General features: G+C 38.2%; 1 protein-coding gene across 1 annotated transcript; it reads left to right on the top strand.

The window, feature by feature from the left end:
- Positions 1–7,805: 7,805 nt before the first annotated feature.
- LOC132630782 (uncharacterized) lies at positions 7,806–9,282 on the top strand. The gene is made up of 4 exons (XM_060346371.1): positions 7,806–7,903; positions 8,054–8,357; positions 8,462–8,620; positions 9,115–9,282. Exons 1-4 carry the CDS (start codon positions 7,806–7,808, stop codon positions 9,280–9,282), a joined length of 729 nt encoding a protein of 242 aa, XP_060202354.1.
- The last annotated feature ends 417 nt before the right edge of the window (positions 9,283–9,699 follow it).

Here is a 9,699-nt window from a genome sequence, read left to right as displayed (position 1 = left end):
CAAGGTAACTTTCTATTTATGCCTTAGGTGCTTGACGAACGAAGCATTCATGCCTATGATCCTTTCCTTCATGAGTCTTATTTTATAATGAGGGTGTCGACATACAGTAATAAGAGTAAACTATGTTTAACCATGTCCCATTCTGTAAGTATAGCTAAGTTCCAAGAGTGATATCTTATCCATCCCTATGTCTCTAAGTACTCAAGAGTGAACCCTACAACTTATACTCCATTTAAGTCACACTTATGTCTTATTCACACTTCAATATTCATGACCTAATGTCCAAATGTCATGGTATGTAGCTTCGAAGTACTTATGTAAATGTCGTGTCTCTCATGCCCCATGACATGCTACTCATGTATTCATGTCTTATGCCATATTAGTCCCATTTCCATGTATACATGTTCCATGTTATATTCTTCAGTCTGATGTACCCATGCCACTTCTATCTTCGAAGATGAAGTGTCTCATTCGTATGAATGATCCCTTTCTGTCACTCCTTAATGATTTGCTTACAATAATAAGCCAGGTAAGCCATGATATTCATATCTATGTTTCAGAGCGAACAAAGTAAGGTTCGAAGTAAGGTATGTTCCAAGTTCATAGTGAGATCCCTTCAGGTATTCTATGGTACTTATCTCAAAAGTATTCTACTCGGATTTGATGTATCATGTCATGCCTACGCTAGAGCTTTATGAATACCTATGTTAGAATCATATTCCTAGAATATGACTCAACTCTATCTCATTCGCACGGAGTTGCACTTACATTCAGAGCCTAAGTCGTACTCTCATCTCGTATGTCTATCGTGGTAACACATGAACATCTATGATCAAGTATCTAAGTGTTCAGATCCTACTTGCGCTCAGTATTCAACCCTCATGTTGTAACAATCATGTTTTCAACATTCAGATCTCATGTTGATGTCCATGTTTACACGTGTTTGTGTCTTATAAAAGTTTAGCACTCGTGTTTTCATGCCAGCCAGTCTTCATGTATTTATGTCCCATGTCATGCTCCTCACGTCCAGGTAATCATGTCATGTTCGTGCCTATTTTCCAGTACTCATGTCATTCATGCCTACAAATTGTCTTCCAAACCCCATGTATAGTAATCATGTAATCATTCAGCTAATAATCATGTGTTCAGGTCAACTCAGTATTCAGGTTAGCCACATTCAAGATTCAGTAATTAAGATTATGCCACATCGTTCGTATTAAGATACCCTATGAGGTTTATGTTGATATTTTAGTTAGTTGACAGGCGTTTGAGAAATGTCGTGAGAGTCCGAATTACGAAGGAAGTCCTGCCATAATTTTTATAAATTTTAGAGTTAGTAGAATCTATTAATCATTATTTATGGATCGAGGATAATGGTTTCATGATTCTAGTTCATGTAGGTACTACTCAGTTTTATGTTCCCATGTACATGTTTATGTGTAATCACGTATTTAGTTCTCATGATCCATGACCATGTTTTCATGTAATCATGTCAAGCTCTTATGTTTCATGTCATTTTCATCAAGTTCATGTATTCATGCCATGCCCAGTCCCATACCTAACCAAGACCCATCATTCGAGGATGAATGATCCCAAGGGGGAGATATTGTAACACCCCGTATCTTAGAACAAAGGTTAGACTTATATCATTAGAGTTTAGCAGAGAATTTGAAAGTTTGTGCGTTTTGCGAAAATGGTCAACAGGCCTATTTCGAGCACCCATAACCCCTTGATTTATTGAGAATTTGAGAAAACTTAAAACATAAAAGTTGTAGAACTTTGAAATATCTTTCCAACGGTATCTTGTGAAGCTCAAACGAATCTCTGTGATAAGAGTTATGCCTGTTTTACTATCACTGGTCGGAGCAGAATTTTCAGATTTTGGGTTACGTTTTTAGCATTTTCCTACTCGAATTGGGACTCCTTATTCTATTATTGTATGAAGTAAAAACGTCCCTAACACTATTCTAAACCCTAAGAGACTATTCTTTTTCTCTCTACCTCCATCCCTAATGAACCTAGACACTTCAATCTTGCAAGAAACTCATTCTTGCAATTAAGAAAAATCAAGAAACCTTCAAGAATTTGGTTTGGCAATCTAGTTTCCTAAGGTTTCCTCCAAGGTAAATATTTTAATCAAGAACCTTTGTATTCTACAATATTTATCATTTATAAAGACTAGAATAAATCCATCCATCCCGTTACCCTATAAAAACCAAGAGTTGTAAAAAAGTTGGAGAAAACTCTTGTATTTTTCTGTTGAGTTTCATTCCGACCGGCTATATTAATTTGGTGTTTTCCGATAATCTAACCGTTGGATTAATCCCAAATTCTAACCGAGTGTTCATAATACATAAGGCTAAAATATGAACGGTGAAGATTGGATTTAGTGGTCCGGAGCAAGAGCCTTTGAGCCACGAACAGTAGCTACGAAAATCAGTGAAAATCCTCTCAAGGTTTCCAAATTCAAAGCTTTTGTAATTCTTCTTCAAAAATTCAGACTTTTCTTCAAGTTTTGGAGCGATTAAGGTATGTAGAGTTACTATCTACGTGTGGGAACATCATTGTTCTTCCCCACGCCTCCTAATCCATAAAGTATGAAACTTTACAAAAATAGGGTTTCTATTCTATACTATGCTCATGATAACCCTAGGTCCATGTATATGACTATATTATGTTTGAATTGCTATTATTCTATCATTGTGTTCTTGATACTCATTATGATTATTCAGAATCTGTACGTAATCAATGAAAACCCATATTTTGTATTCCATGGGTTATTGCATGCATGTTCTTGACTAAGAATGATTATTTCATGAATATCCTATACGTCTACAAGTTTTCATGCAATTAAATCATATAATTACTTTCATACCATGATACAAGAAATATACATGCTAAATACAAGTTATTTCATGAAACCATGCTACAAGGTATCTGATGAAACCATGATACAAGCTATGTTACAAGTTATTTCACGAAAATCATGGGCTTTTTAGCCAACTATATTATGTTCATGTTTTTGGGAGTTGCACGAATTACCGAGAAGGCTCGGATAGCCTGAAACTACGTAGCCACCGTAGGACAAGGATCGCTCCGCCCAGTTAGGATGATACCTTAATTTTACACTGAATGGATCAATCAGGCACGTTACCACCTTATACCCTGATAAGGTATGGGGGCTCTGCTGGTCCGGCGAGGTACCAGACTCCACGTACCCACGTGGTGATATCACATAGTCGGTTTATGAAATGCTCTCCCTAGTTATCATGTTTTACTTATATATATATGTACCCATGCTCGTGCTCATGTTCATGTCCAGGTTTTCAGTTTCAGTTCTTATCATGTTATTCCATGTCCCATGTTATTTCTTTCAGTTGCTTTACATACCAGTACATTCAATGTGCTGACGTCCCCTTTTATTGCCCGGGGGCCTGCATTTCACGATGCAGGTACTAAGTTACAGGATGACGCATCTGCTCAGTAGGACAACATTCGTATCAGCTTATTGGTGAGCCCCATCTCATTCGGGGTTTAGTCAACTCTTTATTTTATGATTAGCTATGCATCTAAGGTATGCTGGGGGCCTTGTCCCAGCGAGTATGTTTTTCATGTTCAGACTTATGTTAGAGGTTTCATAGACTAGACAAGTTAGTTATGTCATGTCACACTTTCAGAGTCGTATAGCCATTTTGGTTCATTCATGTTATTTCCGCACTCATGTTTAAGCAAGTATTTTGATTAAGTATTATGACTTATTGCATTTTTTAAAGGCTCATCGCATTCACGTTAAAATTCCGCTCATGTTATGCCTCATGATGATTCAGCAAGCCATGTGGTTCGCTCGGTCACATGCAGTAAGGTACCGAGTGCCGTGTTTCGCCCAGGCCATGGTTCGGGGCGTGACACAAGTAAAGTTTCCGAGAAAGGATTAAGGCGGCGGTAGAGGAGAAGAGCCATTCGGATAAATTTTTAAAGTAAGTAAGCAGGAAGGATAGAGTATGGCAATATGTGATAAAGGACAAATGTGAAGATCCCGGAAACAGATCTTGATAAACAGGATTGAAGTATAATAACGATGGGTATGGATATAACCTGAGAAAGAGTAATTAGGTTTTATGGAAGGTGTCAAGGATTTCTGACTCTTAAGGTACATCCGAAAGGATAAATATGAAGCCATATTGATACGTTCATCTAGAAAACGGAAAAGCCCCCCCCCCCCCTAAAAGACGATTTTAGAAATAGAAAGGATTCGTACTTCTAATAGAATATTCTACGAATTTAAGGCTAATGCTATAGAATGATAAGTGGGGAAGAGCACTTTATGAGCAAGGGAAGTCAAGAAAAACCCTAAAGGCGAAAGTAAGAAAAATGTACTAATGAATTAGTTAAGGGAAGTTGTGTAACCATCAAGGACAAGAGAAAGGTTAATAAGCTAATAAGTCTGGCCAAGAGGCAAAACATCGATAGTATAGGACAAGAGTCTTGATAAGGAGTATAGAAATTCGATTATAAAGAAAATAGGATGAATATACGAGGGATATGTATGAATATGGACAAGTTATGGCATCGAAAGGGAAGATAAGAAAGGGATGAAAGGAGGAAAAAACAGAAATATTTTATAAGTATTTATGAGTAGGACAAGGATCGACTAGATATTGAAAGAATTATGACGCCTGACTATGGTACAACCACCTAGTAAAGAAGAACTACAGAACAATATGAGCTGGGAAAATGAAAGAGCGGGTCGTGGGAAATAGATGCGATAGTACATTGACTTATGATGGTATTAGAAGAACAAACCAGATTTGGTTGGCTAATAGATAAGGTTAGTGTAGGAGAGGGATCAAACAAAAATCTTCAATCACAAAGGGTAAATAGGGGAAATGAGTATTTAAGGACTTTGAATATTTGTGCCACTGATAAACTCAAACAACAAACAAGGTATGCCAGACTATAGGGAAGATTTATCGGGTAAGAATCAAGCGAAGGCCAAGAGTCCAAGAAGAATCTCAAAGGAAGTAATAAAGGGATGATGCATCTGATTGGAACAAAGCTGGTGGCAATGAAACCTCACGAAACAAGCAAACTAATGGTTGTGCTAGATATCTATGATTGAAAACTACAGAAAAAGGAAAGAGTGAAATGATTTGCACTCACTGCATGGTAAGGAGCCTGGTTCACATCTCGGAAAATTCCTAAATTTATCCCTAATTTATCAGCCGGACTAAGGATTAGCAACTTCAAGGATAAATTGAAAGAAGAGGATCGTTGAAGAAGATATTCGAGATATTCTTTGTGCAAGTACAAGAATTACTGATAGCCCAGACCGAGCATAAGAAGCCTTATTAAAAGAAAAAAAGAAAGAAAGAGAGAATCAAGTAAAGTGTATGGGTGGAAGGAAATTTTGGTATGTGGTAAGTACCGGGTAAACAAGCATATAAGAGTGTAAAAGACTGAGGTCGAAGAGACAACGAGGATGATAAAGTATGAAGAACTAGTAGATAGACGGGTGATAAGCAAAAGGGATGACCATGAGTATGAGCATAAATTTTAGCCACAAGAGAAGGAGAATAATATTCAAGAATTGATTGGGCAAAAAATGCAACGTGAATGCGACAAATGAGCCGCTACAGCAGAGACAAGTTCCACCACAAGCAAGAAGAAGAAGACCAGTTAGAAGGGGACCCCCTGAGACTCAATGGATACCAAAAGGAGGGGGGGGGGTAGAAAGCCATGAAGCAAATTGTACTGCAGTATGTGAAGTGGTAAAGCAAACTCAAGATACAGGGAAGGTGGCCATGGCCAGTAGAGAGCATGAGATAGAACCACAGAATTCACAGGATGCAGACCTTCTCAAAGACATAATGCAGGGACCTTGTCAATTTGGGACTGTGCAGGTTGACATTGCAAAAACTACCAGGGCTAAAGCACCTGATATACCCAAAGTCACATGATCATATGCTCTTGGAACATTAGAGGGCTCAACAAGCCCTCAAAAAAATAAGGGATTCAAGTCCTTTCTTCTCAAATACAATGTGGATATCATAGGCTGTTTGGAGACAAGAGTAAGGGAACATAATGAAAGTAAGGTAAGAAGTTTCTTTGGTAATGAATGGGAGGTAGAAACAAACTACACTCACTCTCCAAGAGGTAGAATCTAGATCTTTTGGAAACCTGCTAAAGTAGATGTAACTATCTTGAATAGATATGGTCAGCTTATCCATTGCCATATCTAAGGTAAAAGCTATCTGTTTATGTGTGATGCTACTTTTGTGTATGGATATAATACTGTGGCTGAGAGAATGGAGTTATGGGAAAAACTAAGGCTAGTAGCAAGCACCACAATAGGACCCTGGGCAATACTAGGAGATTTTAATTCAGTCATTTCCCATGATGACAGAGCTAATGGAGAATTGGTGAGCTAAGCTGAAACTGCTGACTATCAAAGCTGTATTGATAACATTGGGCTAGGACAGATACCAAGAAAGGGATGGCACTATACTTGGAGCAACAAGAGGGATGGTGATGCTAGAGTCTATAGCCACATTGACTGGGCATAGGGAAATGTTGATTGGTTTTAGCAGTATGGGAGCCTGGAAGCAGATTATTTGAACCCAGGATGCTCAGATCACTCCTCTATCTATATCACAACATCAGTAGCATAGTTCCAACTCAGGAGACCATTTAGGCTACTAATTATGGTCAATCAGCAGAGCAACTTTAAACAAATGGTGGATAATATCTGGGGACAACAGGTGCAAGGTGTGGCCATGTTTAGTATATGGAAGAAATTGCAATCCATAGAACACCAGACTAGAACTATACAAAGGGAGTATAACTTAGTGGATTAGAAACTTGTTCAAATAAAACAGGACCTTGACTCTATACAAGAGGCTATGTCACATGATCTATTCAACCAGCAACTTATTGATGCTGAAAGAGAAGCTGCAGGACAGCTAGAGAAATGGGAGGAGGTGAATGAGAAGATACTTAGACAGAAATCCAGGGCAATTCGGATCAAACATAGGGACAAAAATTCAAAATACTTCTTTGCTCATTTGAAGGCTAGACAGTCAAGGAATAGGATCTCATCTATATACAATGAACAAGGAGTAAAGCTCACTGATCCAACTCTAGTACAGCAAGAATTCATTAACTTCTTCCATAAACTCCCGGGACAAGCAGCTCCTCAACTGCCATGCTTAAATATTGATTTAGTAAGGGTAGGAAGGTGCCTTACAATGGAACAACAACAATTACTTCTGCAACCAGTGACAAGAACTGATCTGGAAAAAGCTGTACATGATCTGCCTGTTGATAAAGCTCCAGGGGTAGATGGGTTTCCTGCAGAATTTTTCAAGCTACACTGGGATACTATAGGAGAAGAAGTGACAGCAACAGTACTACAATTCTTTAGCACAGGCAAGCTGCTTAAGAGTGTGAATACTATAACTGTGACATTGGTCCCTAAGGTCTCAGCCCATAATTATGTGAAGGAATATAGACCAATAGCTTGCTGTTCAACTGTCTACAAGATAATATCCAAGATCATAACTGCTAAACTCAAGAAGGTGGTGGATAGTCTAGTTAGTTCCTCCCAATCTGCTTTCATTAAAGGGAGGAGCATACTAGACAATGTGCTGATAGCACATGAGCTGGTGAAAGGCTATACATAGAAAGGGGTATCAACATGGTGCATTATAAAAGTAGATATTAGAAAGGCTTATGACTCAGTAGAGTGGCCTTTCTTGAAAATGCTTCTCCTAGAGTTTGGGTTTCCTTATGCACTAGTTGAACTGATAATGGAGTGTGTGATAACAGTTTCTTATTCCCTACTTATCAATAGAGGCTTAACACCTGCTTTTAAAGCTAAGAAAGGCTTGAGACAAGGAGACCCAATGTCTCCTTACCTCTTTGTATCAGCTATGGATTATTTACATAGATCATTTCAACAACTAAAACAGAACCCCTAGTTCAAATACCACCCAAGATGTGCCAAGTTGAACTTATTTCATATTTGTTTTGTTGATGATCTATTGATGTGCTGTAGGGCAGATGCAACTTCCATTCATCTCTTATTCCAAGCATTCCAACATTTCTTTGATGTATCTGGGCTTCATGCCAATATGGAAAAAAACAGCTTGTATATAGCTGGGGTGACTGATCTATTCAAGGCTCAGATCCTAGAGGAGTTGCACTTGACTACTGGTGATTTGCCATTCAAATACTTAGGAGTCCCATTGTCTTCTAGGAAATTAACTATTAACCAGTGCCTGCCTTTGGTGGAAAGGATAATTACAAGAGTCAAATGTTGGTCTACTAAATTCTTATCTTATAGTGGCAGACTTCAATTGGTCAAGAGTGTCTTATTTGAAATGTAGACATATTGAACCTAAGTCTTCCTACTCCCCAAAATGTCATTTCTATGGTTACCACACTTTGTAGGACTTTTTTATAGACAGGGAGTGATTGTTCTAAAAAGGCCCTTGTAGCTTGGGATATGATATGGAGACCAAAATCAGCTGGGGGATTAAATGTGCTAGATTTACTGACTTGGAACAAAGCTGCCATTAGCAAGTTATTGTGGGCATTGGCTATGAAAAAGGATAAACTTTGGGTTTTGTGGATCCATTCATTCTATATTAAGAGGCAAAATCTTACTACTATGCCAATACCAAAACAACCTTGCTGGATAGTTAGGAAGATATTTGAGGCTAGAAATGGATTCAAGGGCAAGCAGACATAATTCAAGCTTTGCAACCTATGACAGCTCAAGGGAATTAAAGCATCAAGAAAGCTTATGGGGTTATGCTCCCTCAATATCAAAAGGCTACATGGAGGAATCTTATACTAGTGAAGGGACCCTTGCCTAGGCATCACTTTATACTATGGATTGCACTACACCACAAACTCTCAACTATGGACAGATTAGCTAAATGGGTAATAGAAGTACACAAAGATTGTGTACTCTGTGATTCCAGGCTTGAGGAAAATCCTGAACCCCTGTTCTTTAACTGCACTTACTCTAGACATATATAGGGTGCTCTTTTGAAATGGCTGAATGTACAAAGGCAACCAGGCAACTAGGACATTGAGATAACATGGCTCCAGGACCAACTCAGGAATAGTAGACCAAGAGCAGGGATATTAGGGTTTGTTTTTGCTGCAGCTGTGTACCACACCTGGATTGAAAGGAACAACAGAAGGTTTCAGAAATGTGCTAAACCAAGCAGACAGTTGCTGAGAGAGATTGCTGTACAAATTCATATTGCAGGGTAGCAACAAGAAAAATGGAAGGCTCAGCTAGAAAGACTCAAGGGATACCCGACATGAAGAAAGAGAAGACACAATACAATAGCTTGTAGGGAGGGATATGGATATGATATACTCTGTAATTCGTATGTTTATAATTATGTAGAGAGTAACAAATTCGAACATGTATAGGCATATATTGATGAGAACTAACTCAATAGTCCAAAAAGGAGTTAATTGCTTTGTAATTTTTATCCTTCGTTGAATGAAAATTTCTCAGTTAACCAAAATAAAAATAAATCAGTGAACTCGAAAATACACCTATTGGTAGTAAAGCAACAGTAATAAAGAAATACCAAAGGAATTGTGAAACCATGAATATAAAGTCTACATGTACGTAAAGACGATGAGCTAGTAATTGCACGAGGCCGAACTGTATATGTT

The sequence above is a fragment of the Lycium barbarum genome, chromosome 3 (assembly GCF_019175385.1).
Source record: "Lycium barbarum isolate Lr01 chromosome 3, ASM1917538v2, whole genome shotgun sequence".
Lineage (NCBI taxonomy): Eukaryota > Viridiplantae > Streptophyta > Magnoliopsida > Solanales > Solanaceae > Lycium > Lycium barbarum.
This window is presented reverse-complemented; position numbering and strand designations above follow the sequence as displayed.